Raw genomic sequence first — 20,821 nt, forward strand, 5'->3', positions numbered from 1 at the left:
TCCCTTGACTCCCAATCAAGGGCTCCCCTCCCTAGACTCTGCCAGAAGCAGAGAGTAATATGGCTAAATAAACAATGCTCTGGTACCGGACCTCCTCCCTCCCAGGGCCCTTGGCTGGGTCATCTTTGGCTCTAAGATGCCTCCATTTTTCAAAGGTACCTTTTATCCATTTGGAATCATATTTTATGGTTCGTAGGGCAGATCCGTCGCCCATGCTCCGATAAATGACAGCATCACTTGCCAGGAAATCGGCTACTGTTGCAGAATACAGCTTGCCATCTGAAACAAGAGTTCTGGATTTGGTATAGCAAATGAATAAAACATTAAGCACCTACTATGTGCCAAGTGTAGAGATGGACACAAAGGCCAATGCAAAGATAACTGAGAGATCCTCCCGTTTCTCAGGGAGCTTATGATGTTGTAGTCACAATAATACTTTGCATGTCTGTTATGTGGCCTCAAAGTCCACATCTGAAAACAGTGGCTGGCTCAGATGGTCTCTAAGCTATAAATTTATGTTGATACATGCAAAAATCCTTTGAGATAATCAGGGCAAATACTAATAACTAGCATTTATTTAGGGATTTAACATTTGCAAACAGTTTACATGCATTATCTCATTTAAACTTCCCAACAATATTGGGAGGTAGGCTTTTTTTGTTTTTTTTTTTTTTTTTGCTTTTATTTGGACCCATATGTGCATCTATGTGGAGAAATCTTGGTGGGAAAACACCCCCAACAGATGCAAATCAACAACTCCTCTATAACTTAAAGTCTTAGAGAGTTTCCTGGAGGCAATGAGAAACTTGCTAAGTCATTCATCTAGTTACAGAGGCTCCCAAAGTGGGTGATACCACCTGCTGGGGGTGCTGAAACAATCCAGGGGGATAGCAGTAGCCTCAGGTGCAATTGGGAGGCACTGAATAAAAATAAGGGGGCTGTGGAGGCATAAAGAAAGAAGAGAAGAAAATTCTGAAAAACCATTCATACGTGTTTCATCTGTTGTGGAACAGAGCTAAAGTCATAGTGATTACATTGTTTTCCAAATAAACACACAAAATGCAAGTTATAACCAATCACTACACTGACAGATCACAGTCAAGTCCGTCGACAGGTCTTAAAAATCAAGTGTTGGCAGGCGAATGTGTCACATATTGTCGGGAAGTCCAGCATGCATCAGCAGGAATACGTGTGTATGAATGGTTGAAAATATGATAGTATATGGTTACATGAAGCAATGCTGCATCACCAAAATTTCAATGCAGGAAATAGTCCACAAATTTATGATAAATTATTAAATTTAAGATGCACCATTTTAAAAAAAAATACATTTTTTTTTAAAAATGAGAATTTTTTTAAAAATTAAAGGGTTAAAGAAAGCAGATTTCCAGGGGGGTGCTGAATATTTTTTTTAAAGGGGGCAGTAGGCCAAATAAGTTTGGTAGCCTCTGATCTAATGTATGTCAAAGGCAGAATGTGAATCCAGGTATTTCTGACTCTAATGATGGTCTTCTGGTCACTGTACCTTGCTGCCTCTCATGATGTAGTATTATCATGCCCAGCTTATATATGTGGAAATAGATTCAGAGAAGTTAAATGAGTTGCCCATGATCACACACAGCTACTAAGTGTCAGAGGCAAGTTTCAAATTCAGGGCTTTTTGAATTCAAATTCAGCATATAAATCTAGCAAATCTATCCACCAAATCACACCACCCTTCTTGTACTTCACTTTCATTTTACAGATTAGGAAACCGAGGCACAGAGTAGTTAAGAAAATTACTTTTTCAAGTTCACACAGCTAATTACATGGCAGAGCTAGGACTAGAAATAAGATCTCCCCGCTCCACATAGAGCAATCTTTCCACTATAATACAAACAATTTGCTATCACCTAAATAATCACTTCTTTTTTGGAATTATTGTAACTTTCATTGAAAGAATTGCACTCCCCATCAATGTCTTCTGGAAATCTATTTAAAGATCTGACTTTACACCTGTGTCCAAATGGCATAGGCTGTCCTGTAAAAAATCCTTCATCCCTTTTAATGTCCTAGTCATTTGGAATCATGACTAGAAAAGATCTTACCAGCAAAGAGGGCAACATTGGTTTGTCTGGCATCAAACGGGCACCTTGCCAAGCCACTAATTTCTTCCCCATCATACTCTAAGGTATTCAACTGTAGAAGAAGAATAAAGAGCAGGCATCACATCTGTTCTATGTACCAGCTTGAAGGCAACTGTGTCTGACTTCTGTTGTAATTCTATATGACAAATCCTGTCTGTCTCTATTCTTCCACTGCATTAGAGAGAAAACAAGTCACTGGGGTACAGAGTAGAAAACTCAACTCTGACACTGAAACAGTGAAGGTTTAAAAGCCTATAACAGTAACAGACAAATCGTATCATATCTAACGTACTTACCCTATAGTATCTGCACATGGGATTAAAGGCATTGGTGCCACAGACAAAAACCATCTCATCGTTTCTTGGAACAAACACTTTAATAAAGTTGTGGCACTCATCCTAAAAAAAAAATCGAGTTACACATTAACAATCGATTTTTCACATGGCTCTCTGAGAGAATACCCCTCTAAAAATTAGAATTACTCCAAGCTTTCTACAGTTGAACTTACTTTGTGTTTGCCTTTCATGGCACAGTTTTCTCGATCCTGTTGCCTTGACCTCCATGTTAATTTCTGTTTTAATTAAATAAAAAAGAGACAAATTTTTTTTTACCTTGAAATGTTTTCTTGGAGATGGAGGATACATGGCAGTAGGGGCGGGGAGGGATGGGTAAATTCAAATAATTTTCATGAAAAAATGTTGCTTACCTTGCTTGGTATCACTTCTGCTTTGGGGATTTCATTTAAATTTACAGTATAAACTTGATCCCTGTTGGATATAAGGGAGTAGGCCATGTTATCAGAAGGAATAAAAATGAGAACCTTTTTTCTGTCGGTTTGGGCTTTTTTTTTTTTTTTTTTACAAATCTGTCTCTCTACTATGTTGTAAAGCCCTTAGAGGTTGCTTACCCTCTGAAACAATTTAGTCAACAAAGGGCATGTTTTCATTAGTAAGATGCCATTGGATCCTTTCACTAGTCACGGAGAGGTGTTATCATGGTAGTTCAGAGTATAAGCATAAACATACTTATGATATTCAGCTGGTTCATTCCAAGTTAAGAAACAGGGAAGAATTATTTCTCAGCTATTTTCAAAAGTTTTCAGAAAGAACAGTCCAGTGTGAGGCCTTAATGGCTATAGTAACAAAGTGCTGATGAATGCTTCCTCTCTGGATGTTGTCCCTGCTACAGAACTCTGGGAATTTTCTGGGTAGCTTGGTTCCCCCCCTACTCCCCTTTTCTCCTGCCTCCTTCTGATTTTTGACCGCTATCTACATATTGCTTTTTCATGAACTAGATGCATTAAAGCATGCACCACTAGAGAAAAGAATTTTAATCTAATAAACCAATGAGAGGAAAATTACCTGCCAGCAATATAAAGTGTGTCTCGAATTTTCAACATCAGCTGAAAGTCCAGCCTGTGCTGAGATTCATTGCCTGAAGGGCGTCCTCTAAAAACTGGATACTGCCTTGAATCTGCAAGTAAAAATGGCCTACACCATCAGTCAGGATTATGGAGTTGGAAGATCAATAGACAGCATTGATTAGCTGTATATACTAGTTGTAGAAGGGTTTTAACTAAATTCCTCTGGTAATGTCCTGAATGTAAATGAATAAAAGATGGGAAACGTCAGCAAATGGTCTTTTTTTTAATACCAAAATTACACGACTTATTTCTGATTGCTTTAGAAAAGGACACCTGAACAAAGCTGCCTAATTTTGTGGTTTAAAAAAAAAGAAAAGAAAAACCTAAGAAATAATCAGGGATAAATTCAAAATTAAAAAATGCCTTACAAAAAAAAAAAGCAAATTAAAAATGCCTATCTCTACAAAACATGCCAAGGAATTGAGAACCAAAGTGCCTTTTTCTCTTGAAAAAGGAATCATTCTATGGCTTACTTACAGTGGTAATCAACGGTATTGATGGGTTCATCGTCCTCAGGAAAGCTGACTGCCCTCAACTGGGAGATGGTTATTAACAGTATATATGCACAAAGCAGGGGGGGCCTCATGGTTGGCCAACGGGGAGTAAAAAAGAGCAGTGCCTCCTCAGAAATCCTGGTTAGCTACCTGCAAAAAAGAAACAGGTTGAAAATATTTCTGAGCTGTGATAAAACTGTTTTCTCATTTGTAATCAGCTCAATTTCTCCCTCTCTCCTTCCCCTCCCCATAAATGCTGGCAGTTCTGGATGAGGCACCTTTACAAACACAGGGAGAAAGTGGCAGCATTCCAGAACTGATTAAATTTAGCATCTGGGAAGCGTATGGATGTTTGTGAATTTTTTAGGCAAATTCAGTGTCTTTTTTTTTTTTTTTAGGTAACTATGTATGTCATCACAGCAAAGTCACAAGAACCACAGACAGAAATGCAGGCTGCTGACTTGGCAAGACAGTGAAAGTTGGGATTAGAATTTTAATTAAACTGCAATTTCTTTCCCTTCCCCCAAGCCCCCTGAAAAGCATCCAATACAGAATTTCCCTCCATCCCATAAAATGCCTAAGCTGTCCTCGTAGATATCCAGAGAGATAATGATGGCCGTCACCCTAGTAACCTATTGGCTGGAGATGATGCTATGCTTTTGCTGTAGGCATAATGAAGAGTTTAAACCCAAAGTTTGTAAGCAGTATTGGTTGTTCTGTTTTGTTTATCCTGGATGTGGTGGTAATCAAAATATGGCAGCCATTAAATAGATAAGCCTTGAATACAGGTACAGGTGAGATGGGTAAGAGAGAACTGAAAAAAAAAATGTTCCCTGTATAATGTAGCAAAAAAGATTGTGGAGATTAGACAGGTGAGTTGATAAGTAGAGGGATCACCCAAGTATAAATATTTTTAAATGAAAGCCCCCAGACATGTCATATTAAAACATATTATGTAGACCTGGCTTCTTATAATATTAGAACTCTAAGTTTTGAGATCATCTCACCCACCTCCTTAATTTTCACATGAGGAAACTGAGTCCCTGAGAGAGGAAGCTACTTGCCCAAGGATACATAGCACGTTATACAGGATCATAGATTGGAAACTAGAACAAACCTTAAGAGGGGATCTTGTTCAATCCCTTCTTCACCTCATTTTTTTTTAACAGATAGAGAAAATGAGAGCCAATGAGATTAGGTGTGTCAAACAAGTAGTAAGATGTAGAAATGGGATTTGAACCCAGGTCTTCTGATACCAAATCTTGCGCTTTTCCCAAAGATAAATTAATTAAATGGTTGTACATTTTTTTTCCCTTCCTTACACAGCATGAAGATAGTAATAGCTGGTCTGCTGGGAATGTTGGAGATGGGAACCATCCATTGGGTAGGGGTTGAACCACATATCCCCTAAGGCCCTTGAGATTACAATTCACCGAACAAAAAAATTTACTCCGGAGGATGTTATTAAAGCTTAATTAACTTTAAAAACTAAGCGGCAACCAAAACCCCAGGGCCACTCTCTTGATAGCTCTCAATGGGATGGATGGGTACATATGCAAAACTCCAAAGACCCCACTTTGCCCAAACTCTCTCTGCCAATTTGGACTGCCAGCTACTATAAAAACACCTGGATTTTCTCCCCACTGAGAGGCTAAAATGAAGGCACGAGATCATTCCAACTCCCAGGGAACTCCAACCTCCTGGCCAGAGGCAACAAGATTGCTGCTTACACCATTCTTAGGACAATCATACAAGTAAATGTGAGTTTGGGGAATGCTGCCATTGTAAAGAGAGAACAATACTGGAATAAATATGTTGGGGCCCGGATGAAAGGTATACTAAGCCTCCAAAAGCTTTTGCTAAATGGAAGACAGAGGTAAAAATAAACAGGAAAGTGTTTTAGAAAAACTGGGCAGGGATTGGGGCGGGGGCGGGGGTGGGGGGTGAAGATCAGAAATCAGGATGATTATTAGGGTCCACTTTAAGCATGGAGATTTAGGAAGGCTTGAGAAGGAGGGCAAAGATCATCTTATACAATCTGACTAGGAAAAAGAGAAAACTAGAACAGAGATGCCTATAAGGAGAAAACTAGACTAGGAAAACAATACTGTGCAGGATGTAAGGAGACTGCCTGAATTCGATCCAGTCCTGAATCTGAATATAATGTACAGACAAGAGAATCTTGCTTATATAGTGACGAAGAGACCTTAAAGGGAAAACTTTATCTGAGCTAAGGGCATAAGTGCAGGAGAAGAGAGTCATAAGACGGGGAAACACCAATAAATAAATAAATATATTTATTTTAAAGCTATTCTTATATATTTAAAATATAAAATAACATTTGTTTTAACTACATTAAGTATTTTAATATGTCTTAAATATAAAATAAATAAATATATTTATTAAGGTATTTTAATACATCTTAAATATAAAATAAAGATGCTGGATGAATTCTAGCGTTGCAGAAAATAAATAAATATTTCTTTTATATTTAAACATATTAAAGTATTTTAATATATTTTAAATATAAAATTAATAAAATGAAGAATAACAGTCTCTGAAAATCCTACTTAGAATATTAAATGGAGTTAAGTCATACTGAGTCAGAGGACAGGGGGCTTATAATTTGTCTAGCTATATAACTATTTATCTATATAGACTTGTACCTGAGCTCTTCAGAATCACTGAAAGTAGAACTCAACGAGACCTCGAGATTATCTAGGCCTCTCTCCTCATTTGACAGAATAGGAAACTGAGGCAGAACAGGAAACGGAGAAGGCAGCAACATGCCCAGGGTTATGCTGATAGTAAGATAGCTAGGAATCAAACTGAGACCCTCTCACTAGTGCGCGTTAGGCACTGTTGAAACAGTGTTGTGCACCTCAACTGGCCGAGTGTGAGTGGTGGTGAAGACATTGTGAAAGTTCCTACCATGTGCTAGGCACTATGCTAAGCCCTTTACCAATACTATCGCATTCGATCCTGACAACAACCCCTGGGAAATAGGTGCCGTTATTATCATTATCCCAATTTTACAGATGAAGAAACTGAGGCAGACAAGTTAATTACCCAGAGTCACAGAGCTGGCAAGTATCTGAAGGTGGATTTGAACTTGGCCCTTCTTGGTTCTAAAGCCCAGTGTTCTATCCATTTCACCAACCGACTGCGAGATAAAGGGCAGTAGTTCCAAGATCGAGGTCTTTGGCAAAGAACCACCTCAACCCTTAAATGGTGACTTCAACCCTAGAAATTCACCCAGCAGCAGTTTCATGTTGAGGGGGGCCCAGAATCTTTCATGACAATGGCCTAAAATGGCTCATTTGCTGGGAAAGCTTACTTATCCAGCATTGCCCTCGGGGTCTGAGAAGGGGTCTGGGAAATCCCATGTCCTACAATCTGAATCCTACCTCAGTCGATGGCCTCCTCTAGCTATAGCAAAAATCACTCCGCTGCTCTGGGGCTAACCTAGGCTTAGGTGACTGCATGAGCCTGATGGAGGAACCGAATGACCTCTAAAGGTCTTACACCTCTACCGAGGTAAGTTCTTCCAGCCTCACCTTCCTCACAGGGGGTTATCAAATTTATAAGGCCCTTTGAAAAGGTGAAGCATTATGTAAATAGGAGATGCTCTGGTGATGATTAAATTATGCTAGGGCGCCAGAACTAAGACCTTCACTACTATAGATGGGAGAAAAGAGTGGATCTCTATGCTACGATGAGATAAAAACTAGAAAACTTTCCAATTATCTGGATACTTACAAACACCTGGATGAACAAATGTTAGTCAGGAAAGCTCTTTGATAGCCATGAGGAAACAGCCCATTGGGGGCCATCATACGCATTATAGGCTACATCAGATTTCTCCCCTGTGTACTAGTGTTTCATCAAGAAACAAAACACTAAGTATAAAGTATATACAGACACTACTGAAACGAATAATTAAATACATTATAAAGCTTACACAAAAAAGAAATTTTAAAATGATGAGACAAAGATGAAATAAGGTTCATTCCTATTGGCTCAGGGGGAATAAAATCAGTCAAGCACCTCAGTATTTTGCCCAGGAATCTATTGATATCGTGTAGACACGGATCTGCTGTCTTACAGAGAGTTGGACCAGGTACTGCACCTTCTTGGAAAGGGTATCTTTTCAGTAGTTGTGACCCTAGCATCAAGGTTGAAGACTGAGTCAGTGCTGACTCATAGGAGAGAGGCTAGCTGCCTAGTAAGCTATCATTTCCTGTAATTCATTCATCTGACACTGCATAAAGTGATTTCTCTTCAAATTACAACCCCCCCCTTCCCCCCACAACAACCACATTCTTCCCAACAGAACCAATGCTTCCTGTCGGTCACAGCACAAAGTCATCTTTAAACTCTCTCTCTCTCTCTCTCTCTCTCTCTCTCTCTCTCTCTCTCTCTCTCTCTCTGTTTTTCTCTCTCTCTCTGGTCCAGACAAACTGCCCACATCTTGTTATTCCTCACATGACGTATATTTCACCTCCTACCTCCATCCCATGCCTGGAACACACTCCTTTTCCTCAAATCTGCCCCCTTTCTTCCCCCCAAACTCAGCTCAGATGCCACTATCTACATGAGGGTCTTTCCGATCTCCTCCAACTGCTAGTGCCTCTCCTCCCACCTAAAAAAATTACCTTGTTTATTTTTTATTTTATATTTTGTAATATTTATGTTTATATTATAATTATATTGTTATATAGATTTATATATTTTATATATTATATATATGGATGAACAGAATGACCTCTGAAGGTCTTATACCTCAATACCAATACCTTATACCTCAATATCTTTTATACCATTGGATATATATAATTATAATAATTATATTTATAATATGTAGCATTATAATAATTATATTTTATAATATTTTAATGTGTCCATGTTTCTGCCAACAGAGTAAAAGCTTCTAGAGGGCAGCAGGTACTTTCATTTTTGTCTTTGTATTTCTAGCACCTAGCAAAGTGCCTAGCACAAACTATGTGTTTAATAAGTGTCTCCTGGGTGGGTGGGCGGGGTGGGGAGGCACCATTCTGGAGACCACTTCACTATACCACACAGACTCTCAATATTAGGCAGAAATAGGTGATGGTTTGTCCAGGAACATTTGTGTTTTGTATCCAACTATATACGGCTGGCCTCATCTTCTAGTTTCTTCTGAAGCCTTTTTAGCTGCTAAGCTCCAGCTACCATAAATAACACCTCACATTTATGGAGTTAGTATTTGGGCAAAAGGGGGACAAGAGGCAGCTGGACCTGCACTTTCCTTGGTACAAGCAGGGCTTCTTAAACTTTTTCCACTCATCAGCACTTCTTCAACTGTAGTTCGTGACCCCTTGGGGTCGCGACCCACAGTTTAAGAAGCACTGGATAAAGAACTCCCAATAAGGAAATTTCTTCTACCAGCACAGATGAGGACCAGCTTCACAATCTGTAGTGTTAGAGGGTTAACCTGGGGCACTGATAGGTTAAGTGACTTGTTTTGGGTCAGCCAGCCAGTATATTTCCCAACTACAACAACATATCCATGATATAAATATATTATATCATTAATAATAAATTTATTGCTATAAGTTTATCTGTTATATTAATAATAAGGGTAGTGGTGGTAATAATGGCAAAATTATTTATAGACATAGAATACTTTAAAGTTTATAAAGATACATTATCTTATTTTATGTAGAGATATGCATTATCCTCATTTTACAGAAAAATGATGCTCAGGAAAATTAAGTGACTTTTCCATGGATACACAACTAGAAAATGTAGCAGCTGTAACTTGAATCCAGGTCTCTAGACTGCCGAGTCCAGCGCTATGTCCATCATGCCACCCTGGAGGCTTTTCATGCAGTCCATTTAGCATCAGCAAATCTCCTCCTGTTTTTACAATTGCTTTCCTATTGCCTACCCACAAAGTCCTTGGTATCCCCCCAAGGCCAGTTATAGCCTCTGGATGCTACGAGAAACACCTTGGCGTCACAAAGGTTCTTCACCCGCTGTAAAAGATGTAGCTTTCAGAACCACTAGTTGTGAATAGCACAATGCTCACATACGCTACTAGACATGCCAGCAGGCACTGTGGTGCACCATCAGTGTTTTAATCTCCATCCTTTGAACTCCCATTCAATAATTTAATTCGACAAATATTGATTAGGCATCTGCTATGTATGTGCGATGTGCTATGCCAGGTGCCCAGGGAGATACACAAAGGCAAATAAGACACCTCTGTTTGTACTTTTCTTACAGCACTGTCTCTGCCTTAGTCTTACCTGCAAAGCCCATGGGGAAGAGGAATCATATACCCCATAGCCCTTGCTGGGCGTTTCCTACTGCTTCTAATAACACAATTATTATTATTTTATTTTATTATTATGTTATTATATTATATAATTATAGAATTATCACATCATATCATATTATATAACTGGGACCAGGAGACCCACCTGGAGGGCAGTGCAGAGGCACATGGCTATAGGAAGCATCAGTAACCCTTTTCCTTTGATCACGTACTCTGTGTATCTCAATGTGCTGACACTACTTCAAACCTGAACAAATTCTGGTGACTGACAATTTTAGACTAGGACCCTGATATTATGCCTCAACTCTGTTCACAAAAGGTAAGCCTCCTTCACTCATCAGGACCCAGGCTGATCTCTAGCCATGTTAACTGGATCCTACCCTCACTCTTACATCCTTAATAACCTGACTGTACCCTCAGGCCAATTAGGTTCCTAAGGCAGCAGGTGGGACCAGGCAGCACCATATACACTGTAGGAGCTGAGCAAATATTTGACGAATCGGTGTTGGTATGTTTGTTATTTCTCTTCAATTTCCAAAGCTGTATCTTGCTGCAATTTAACGAAAGAACCCCATCAATATATTTTTTAAAATAAACAATTAAGGGCTGCCCTTTGCCTATTTGACTGACAAAATCGGTGACCATATTTTTAATTTTGTTTTTTCAATCAACAGAAATTGATTTGTTTCTCCCTCACATCCCCATCCCCTTGGGGATAAAAAAAGGAAAACCAAAGCCCCTCTAACAAATATACATAGTCAAGCAAAACAAATTCTAGCATTGACCACATTCAAAAAAAGAGATGCCTCATTTTGCACACTGAATCAATCACCTCTGTTTGGAGGTGATGCTTCACCATCAGTCCTACAGAGTAAGAGTCATTGTGTTGATCAGAGTTCTTAAGAGTGACCCCATCTTCCAAACCCCAAATCAATAAGCCTGGTTAAAGGATTTGGTTGTTGTTGTGGCAAAGCCTCCCAGAAAGTATACTTTATTTTCCTGAATTGAGACTGGGCCAGAAAACCTTATTTATCTTTGAGTCTTTTTTAAGCACTTAGCACCAAGATTTGCCAGCGGTAGGCATTTAACGAATATTTGTTGAATTGATATACCCAACATAACACAGACAATCAAATCAATAAATTGTTCTTTTGCCCCAAACCAAAAGGCAACAAAAGAGAAACACAAGCCATCTATAGCTACTTCCCTTGAGGTACTTTCCCCTTTCCAGTTTTTTCAAGACAAGAAAGCCCATATGTGAGGCCAAAGTCAGGCTTAGGAGTTGGCGGATGCCTGAAGAGGTGTGATTTCAGGGTTCTGGCCAAATACAGAGGGCCAGCTGTCCCAGACACTGGTCAATTTTTTGAATTGAGATTCATTTCTTTGATTTAATATTTTTTTCTTTGTTAAAATATTAGTATCCCTGGGAAGTTAGCATAATTAAGACATGTCTCAGTTGAGGCATTAAGGTTACATTGTGCAATTTTTCCCTAGTACAAGGGTCATACAAAGAAAGTCTTGAGAAGTAGCTGCCCTCCAGGAGCTTACCATTGGCTAGGAAAGATAAAACTGTACATAAATAAATGAAACAGATTAGAATATGATAAGTGACTAATAAGATGGCGAAGTGCTATAAGATTAGATAAGGAAGAAATCGGCCAACAGGAAGAGTAAGGATCAGGGAAAACTCTCCTGATAGCTCATTCTGAAAGGGTCTGAAAAGGTCAGGGGAAGATGAGCACCTTGGATGTCATAAGAAAATGTAGAGAGGAAGAAAACCACAGAACAGAAATTCTTAACCTTTTTGGTGTCATGGGACCTGAATCCCTTTGGTGGCCCACTGAAGCCTATGGACTATTTCTCAGAATAAGGTTTTTAAATACATAAAACATGTAGAGTTACAAAGAAAACCAAATGTTGGTGAAAATAAAAATATAATTTTTTTTCCCTATCCAAAATCATGGGACTCCCTTAAATCTATCTATGGACTGCTTAAAGGGCCATAGGAGAAGGCCTGAAAGACAAACTTTGCTTATTTTGCAATCTGATTCGGGGCTGGCCCAATCTCTACATTGTTTTTGTAATGGATGGGTTCCACAAAAGTTAAGTATAAACTAATTTTTTTCTTAACTCTAATTATATTTTAGAGGAATTATAGACGTTTGGTATTTAAGGGAACTGTAAAATATTCCTTGTTATATAAGTGGGAGGGGGGGTCAGTTTAGGTGATGTAAAAACAAAGGATCTCAATAAAATTTACTTAAACTATAAACTGAAGAATCCACGATAAAGTAAATAACCACCTATCCTACTCCCTGGATTTTTGTATATTGCATTTTCTTAAAGCAAAACACCTACACACTAAAATTATCAGCCCTTTCAGTAAAAATGTCAGTGACTCATTGGAGAACAAGATTGAATTTAAATGATCCAGGCAAAAAACAGAGACACAAAAGCAAGATGTGACTAGTTCTCTCTAAACTGAACACAAACTCCAGAGGATCTAAGGAGCTAAAAACTCTGCACAATGACTCTGGAGAGAAAACACATACACACACACACACACACACCCCACAAATGACATGGTTCATACAAGTTTCTGCCTGTCCACCCAAATTCAAGTCAGAAAACGTGTTGGAGCCAAAGTGTCCTGAAAATGAAGTATGATTTAAAGTGAAAATGATGTGGGAAGCTAATAAGAGGATGATCCTCGCGTAAGATGGCCCTCTCATTTGAAAAGCACTTCCTATTAGAGAAGAAGAAAAGACAAATTCATTTCGGGGAAGAAGAAAAGACAAATTCATTTCGAGGAAGATCTCAGAGGCTCAGGATTAGCTTTGTAAGAATATAAGCATTAAGAGAAGCAGTTGCAATCTCTACCCTCCCCCCGCCCCAATAAGGACATGATATGTCCTATGACAGAAGTGAACACAGATTTATCTGCTCCTTTCTCTGTGAAGGACAGAAGGTCTTTCAAGGTTAGCTATTGACTACAGAAATTAATTTTTTCTCTCTCTCTCCTCCTTCCCCCCTCCCATATTTCAAGACACATTAGAAAACCTCTTCACCCTACTCTCCACCTCTACCCCCACCCCATGGGCTTTCCAAGCAACTGAGTGAATCTAGATAATTAGCTTGAAACTCCAAGGTAGGAACGGGATGCCAAGAGATTCGAGCCTGTCTTTGAAACATTGCCTTAGTGGGCCAAATGACCTGCTGGGGTTGCCATATGGGCCAAGGCTGACATTCTGTTCAGGATAATAGGGCTCTGGTGCCATGCCTGGTTCTGCTCTCTATGCTGAGATGACAGAAGTGGTGCGTGTGTTCGTACCAAATCTGCCAGATTGACTGATGCAGTCTCTAAGTGAACCTTTAGCCTATCTCACTCTCATTGTACAGAAGTACCTTTCTCTAGGGGATTTAAATTGCTTTCAAAACACTCTTGCAATATTCTGGAAGGTGCAAAATAGGATAATGATATTAACGCCAAGTAAGAAAGGGAGTCAGTATAATGACTTGTCCATTTAGGTGTGGACTCAAGTGCATGGGATCATAGTCTTAGATAGGCAAGTTTCCTGACTCAGAGTCCAATGTTCCATTACTTACTCTTCATCAGCATTAGCAAAGCCTAGGCCTCTATGTGTGAAACTCTCCATCCCCCTTGGTGGTTAATGAACTCTCCTCCTTCAAATTATCTTGTATTTATTTTTCTGCGTACACAGCTCCTCCCCAAGAAGGTAAGTTCCTTATGGACTGAGACTGTTTTACCTTTGCCTCTGCATTTCCAGTGACTAGAACTATGCATTGGTCATAGCATGTGTCCAGTGAATGCCTGTTGAACTGAACTGCTCTAAATAATACAGAGGCGGTCAATTTACCAAGCACATGTGACTCTTCAAGAGAATGCTGGAGGTTAAGCCATATCTTTTGATGCCACTGAAAGTCTAGAATTACTTGGCACTATGTAAAGCATGTCAAGAGGACACACTCCCAACTGGAAATCAAGAATCCAGGGTTTAAGTTTCAGTGTTGCCAATTCCTATTACTACTACCATTAACTACTAGTTAGTGTGTGTGTGTGTGTGTGTGTGTGTGTGTGTGTGTGTGCATGTGTACATATGTATATATACCTACATATCTTTTCATTTATTATCTCATTTAATCCTCAGAACAACTTTCCGAGATGGAAGCTATCATTACTTCCATTTTACAGATAAGAAAACTGAGTCTAGGAGAGAGTAAGTGCCTTGACCTGGTTTGAGTCATTAGAAATATGATATCAGATTAAAAATGGCTACTAAATATATTATCATGTCCCATAAAATGGGAATGGAAATGGCTGCCTCCTACCTGCCTTACAGGAAGGCTACGGGGAAAAAATTTCCAATAGAAATCCAAAATATACGAAGGATCTGTTTTAGTTGTGCATAACAACTTACAATCGTGAAAGGAAAACTCACTGGCTATTCATTAACAGCTAACTGTTTTGTTGTCAGAAGCACCCAGGCGGCCGGTGAAGAGCACCATGGGCTTGAAGTCAGGAAGGCCCAAACTCAACAATGGCTGTGTGACCCTGGGCAAGTAACTTAACCACTGTCTTCCTCAGTTTCCTCATCTGTAACATGGGGAAAATAATCGTACCTATTTCTCAGGGTTGTGGTGTGGATGACATAAGAAGTGAGAACACTGTTCAAGTAAGAGTGGAGGAATCATCTTGGGTTCGGACCAAGCTGCTGGTGAAAAATGGAGCCTTGACCAAGAATGCCACAGACCGAATTCTATGGCCAGAAAAAGTATTACATAGCAAGGGCGGGCCTGAGAGCATGTGCTTCCAAAACCGAGCACTCCATCACCAGGAGTAACGAGGTCAAGGGTCACAAGCAGCGGCGTTTCTCGAGATACCGTTTAGATGGGAGTGAGGGATGGATGAGACAACGGAGTCCGGCTGGATTTTACAGCTCTGCACAGGAGAACGGCACTAAGGAGGCCTGCGAGGCAAAAAGCATTCCTACGGGGCGGTCTTTGGTCCTGATGGCACCACATGGGTGCCCTAACTGTTGGTGGAAAAAGCACTCATCCCGGTTTCACAAAATCATACCGTACCATCTTTATTTGTATTTCTTCTCAGTTCACCCCGTAAGTCCCAGTCCAAACACATCAAAAACAAAAACAAGTTTAAAGTCCACCAGCCTGCCCAGGATACAGCGCTCCACACCAAAGGCATAATCACTTCCGACTCAAACTTGTAATTATTCTGAAGTGCCAGAGCTCCCCTAATAGCAGAGGTACCCGCTCTCCACCTTAGTTGTCCAAGCCAGGGGAAACAGAATACCTGCAGACACGGCCTGTCATCTCCAGGGCCAAAATCCAAAGGGATTTTTCGTTCCAATTTTACTTGATAGGGCTCCTCTGGACACAGCTAGGTGGTACGGTGCTGGGCCTGAAGTCAGGAAGACTCCTCTCCATGAGTTAAAACCCCCAGTCTCAGACACTTACTAGCTGTGTGGCCCTGGACAAGTCACTTAACCCTGTTTGCCTCTGTTTCCTCATCTGTAAAATGAGCTGGAGAAGGAAACAGCAAACCACTCCAGTATCTTTGCCAAGAAAACCCCAAATGGGGTCACAAACAGTCAGACATGACTGAACAACAACTCCTCTGGTATTTAAGGGATGGGGCATTGGCACGGTGGTGCTGTTAGCAGAAATGTGGTTAGAATAGCACAGATGTTTGAGCTGGTTTTCATTGAACTGTTGGTCACAGTGAATGATGATCCTCTTAATTTATTTATTTGTTCATTCTTCCCTTCCTTCCTTTATTTATTTATTTTAGAAGACAAAGTCTCCCTATCTCACTGAGCCTGGAAATGTAGATTATTGACTTCCTTCAAGTCCTGGCTAAAGCCCACCTTCTACCTTTCTAGATCCTCTAGTTCTAGTTTCTAGATCCTAGTTCTAGCGTCTTCTCTCTTATTTACAATTTATCCTTCTTTGTACATAGTCATCATTTATGTGTCGTTTTCCCCATCAGACTGTAAGTTCCTCAAGACCAGGGACTGTCTTTTGCCTTTCTTTATATCCCCAGTGCTTACTTAGTACAGTGCCTGGCACATACTGTAGACAAGGGGTGGAGGTGAGAAGAGAGTCAATTCTAGCCATAGAAGACTCTGTGGTAGAGAAGGAATGTCTTCTACGAGAAACAGCAAATTGCCTTTCTGAGCTAGAAAAGAGTATTTATTTTAAAGTTTAATGGTATTTTATTTTTCCCCCCAGTCACATGTCAAGCAGATTAGAAAAGAGTATTTAAAGGCAAGTAATGGCCTAGAGCCAGACTGTGAAAGATATCTGTATTTTATCCTAAAAAACAACAGAAAACCACTGGAGCCTTTTTCCCAGGGTCAAAAAGCTAATACTGGGATTCAAACCCAAGTCTCAGATCCAGGTCCAGTTCTTTTTCTACTATATGCACTGCACCCTAATGCTGAACTGTTGGGATGAGAACCCTCTGTCTGGCTTTCAAAGCCCTCCACACCCTAGCCCCCTCCTACCCTTCCAGTATCTTTATACCTTATACCCTACCATGTACTCTCAGTCCAGTGACACTGGCTCCCTTGTTCTTTCTTGAATCAGATACTCCCATCTCCCAACGCTGGACATTTTCTTTTCTTTCTTTTTTAAGTATGTTTTTAATGCCAACTTCTGTTTTTTTACATCATAATAATCATCCCGAGTATCTTTCCCCCTCTCCCTTCCACAGAGTAATCCTCTATAACAAATAATATTTTTTTAAAGAGAGAAAAAATTCAGCACAACTGATCAGTAAGTTAACACCTGCAGACCCTCCCCTTCCACAATGGGGTAGATTGGATGTATCTTCTCATCCCTTCATTCCAGCAATGCTTGATCTTTTCAATGCTGTTATATTCACTTTTAATTTTTTTGGTGTATGGTTATAAAGCTTTCCATTTACATAGCTGTAGTTACCGTGAATACTGTTTTCTTGGCTCTGCCCCCTTCGCTCTGCATCAGTTCATATAGATCTTTCCATGCTTCTCTGTATTCATCACACACATTATTCCTCACACCACATTAATATTGTTACATTTATGCACACAATTTATTTGGCCATTCTCCAACAGGTGGGCATCTACTCTGCTTCCAATTCTTTGCTATTACAAAAAGTTCTGCTATAAATATTTTGGTGTATATGGAGACTTCCTTCTTGTTGATAGCTTCCTTGGGATATAAGCCCAACTGTATATGCTTAGCCCAGTGCCTGACACACAGCAGGCACTTAATAAATGCTTGCTGACTAACTGACCAGACAGGAGACCAATAAACAAAATGAAAATACTGCCTAGGTCTATGCTGCTTCTTAGTATGACAGACCCCCAGGTAAGTAGGTAAGTTGTTTAATTCTAGGCCCCATCCTTTCTAGTATTCTCCAAATATACTTTTAGGAGCAGAGTAGATGCTGCTAGATGGAGGCAACTAAGTGGCTCGGTGGATAGAGTACTGGGCCTGGAGTCAGGAAGACCTGGGTTCAAAGGTGACCTCTGATACTTACTAGCTGTGTGACCCTGGACAAGTCACTTAACTTGTTTGCCTCTGGAGAAGAAAATGGCAAACCACTCCAGTACCCTTGCCAAGAAAACCCCATGGACCGTACTGGCACGGTCCATGGGGTCATGAAGAGTCAGATGTGACTGAACAAGAAGCTGTTAAAAGGCACGTCTACCAGGGAGGGCAATAAAGCAAAAGCAAGGAAGAAGGTTAAGCCTTCTGCCTCTGGAAGGTTTCTCTCCCTTTTTAAGGGTAAAAGGAAAAGATGATACTCCTAGATATTCCTCAATAATTCAACATGGCAAAAATTCAATCACGTACCATGTGCGTAATACTATGCTAGGCCCTAGGGGAGATAAAAAATTTAGATAAGAGGGAGGAAGCCATGATCTCAGTAACTTTATAGTTTAGCAAAGGTACATGAGAGACATGCAATTTTTTTTTTTTGGTTTCTTTGGACCAGACTTGTGATCTCAGTGGTAAAAGGAACTCCCTTTGCTAATGAAGATTTACAACACACGGGGTAACTGAATGATCTTAGTAAACTGCCTAGAGCACTGAGAGATTTGGTGACTTGCCCAGGGTCACGTATCCAGTACGTGTCAGAAGCTGGAGTAGAACCCAGGTCTTTCCAACTGAGGTTCCACCCATTAGGCATTATACCTCGCTCCCTTTTCAGATAAGAACAATGCTAAATAATGCACAAGCAATGCACAGGAAGCTGCAAAATAAAGGCTTGATGAGCCCTTGGAGGAGAAAATGGTTCTTTCTCAGCGGCCCTGGCACGAAACTCTTATCTGCAACACCTTTTAACTGTCGGTTAGGAAATCTAGCCAAATGGCCATTATCCCATTTTACAGGTGGGAAAACAAAGCAGAAAGGATTGGAAGGTTCTTCCACCGCTAATGGTAAATGGCAGGGCCAGTAAGTGCTGAATGGAGACGCTGACGGAGGAGGCCTGGCAATGAGAATGCCCAGACTCTCTTCCTTCCACACCCAAGAACCAATGCTCTTCTGTGACCTGGAGGGGAAAAGGCATAGGAGATGTTTCATTTTTTACGACTTAAAGAAATTATTCAGACTCTTCATTGGAAGGACAAATGCTGAAGCTGAAGCTTAAATACTTTGTCCACAAAATGAGAAGACAGGACTCATTGGAAGACCCCGATGTTGGGAAATGCTGAAGGTAAAAGGAGAGGAGGGCACAGCAGAGGACAAGATGGACCGATGGTGTCATGGAAGCTTGGAGCTTGGACATCCTTTGGCAGACAGTGGAGAATAGAAGGGCCTGGTGTGCCATGGTCCATGGGGTCACGATGAGTCGGATATGCCTCAACAACAACAACCTTTAAACTACTAGTACCCTACGTACTACTCTAACTAGTCCCTCTTAGGGCTTCAGTTCTTCATCTATAATATGAAAAGGTTGGATGACCTCCAGGGTTCCTTCAAACCTCAGTTTCCTCGCCTGCAGAATGAAGAAGTTGAATGAGATGATTTCTAGGATCCCGTCCAGCTTTACACATCTCATACTCTATTATGAAATTACTTCAGCCTGCTCTCCATCCAATTTTTCTCTTCAGATATTTATGGCCTGATAACATATTTGCTCTATTCTCCAGAAAAGGCAAATCTGGACAGAGAGATCACAGATTAATATGCAGAATGAGACATATGTTTTTGGCCATGACCAATATGAGAATCTGTTTTTTTTTTAATATGAAAAAAAAATGAAGTCAATGGAAGAACTTAAAAAAGAAAGAAAAGACAAAGAGAGAAATGGGCCCTCTCTGGCCAATATCCCTATTCCTGGTTTTGGATAAGAACACACTCAGTTCTCCAAATTGGTAACCAGGAAAAATTTTCAAATGTGGGGTAGCCAACAATGAGAGAAAAAAATGGAATTAAACCTAATATAAATGACAAAATACACCCAAGGAGATTGTTTTCCTTGATATGATCTGTACATACCCTTCCCTGCCTCTAATATCTATACTAATAGGAGAGAATGATAGCAATGATAATTATAAAGGATAGGGAACTGGATGCCGTGGTGTGGTGAAGGATGGGAAACGTGCCAAGGGGCCCACGGAGATGGTGGGAAAAGCAGTCACGAGGCAGGCATATATGGACAGAGCATTGGACCTGGAGACAAGAGAACAGGATTCAAATCCAACTTTGCCTTTGTTTACCTTTCACTGATTACATTAACTGTGTAACTTTATCTCTAAAATGAGGATCAAAAGTATTTGCAACTACCCACCCAGGTTTGTCGCAAGAATTGAAATGAGAATATGTGAAAACATTTTATAAACCTTGAGGTAGTATATAAATGTATATACTACTATATATGTGTACATATGACAGTATATACTTGAAATCATCCCCATATACCCCATATATCTATGGGGAGGAAAAAAATATATCATAGGATCCTAGCCTGAGAGTTGGAGGGACATCAGAAGCTGTCTAGTCTAACTGCCTTATTTTACAGATGAAGAAAGTTAGGCCCAGAAAGTTAAATGACTTGCCCAGGGTCACACTGGTACTGAAACTTGGAGGTAGAATTTTAACCCAGTCCTGAGTTCTGTCCTCCATAGCACTTCTGTGGCATAATGGACAAGAAGACTGGCCTTGGAAGTCAAGAAGACTTTCATTAAAGTGCCACCTCTGACATTTGCTGGCTTCATAATCTTACTTCTCAGGGCCCAAGGGAGCTCCCTCACCCTGGAAGTTGCACCTATATTGATGGAGGGAGTTTCCTTACTTAGAATTCCATGCATCAGCAAAATCATATGTCTAGTCCAAAATATATTTATATAAATGCCCACTATTAATTAATATTAGTTCCCCTTTGCTGGAGGTGGTCACGCAAAGGCTAGGTGACCATTCAGAAAAG

General features: G+C 40.1%; 1 protein-coding gene across 1 annotated transcript in view; it reads right to left on the reverse strand.

Annotated features, from left to right (window-relative positions):
- Positions 1–20,821, reverse strand: part of SEMA6D (semaphorin 6D) — a 64,673-nt gene that overhangs the window by 14,322 nt on the left and 29,530 nt on the right. The window contains exons 2-8 of the mRNA XM_036735428.1: positions 4,027–4,193; positions 3,488–3,599; positions 2,833–2,893; positions 2,635–2,697; positions 2,423–2,524; positions 2,088–2,178; positions 160–279 (exon numbers count right to left, since the gene is read on the reverse strand). Coding sequence (XP_036591323.1) covers positions 160–279; positions 2,088–2,178; positions 2,423–2,524; positions 2,635–2,697; positions 2,833–2,893; positions 3,488–3,599; positions 4,027–4,135 — 658 coding nt within the window. The 5' untranslated portion in view covers positions 4,136–4,193. The remainder of the gene's footprint in view (positions 1–159; positions 280–2,087; positions 2,179–2,422; positions 2,525–2,634; positions 2,698–2,832; positions 2,894–3,487; positions 3,600–4,026; positions 4,194–20,821) is intronic.

Source organism: Trichosurus vulpecula, chromosome 8 (assembly GCF_011100635.1).
Source record: "Trichosurus vulpecula isolate mTriVul1 chromosome 8, mTriVul1.pri, whole genome shotgun sequence".
In the NCBI taxonomy this organism is placed as follows: domain Eukaryota; kingdom Metazoa; phylum Chordata; class Mammalia; order Diprotodontia; family Phalangeridae; genus Trichosurus; species Trichosurus vulpecula.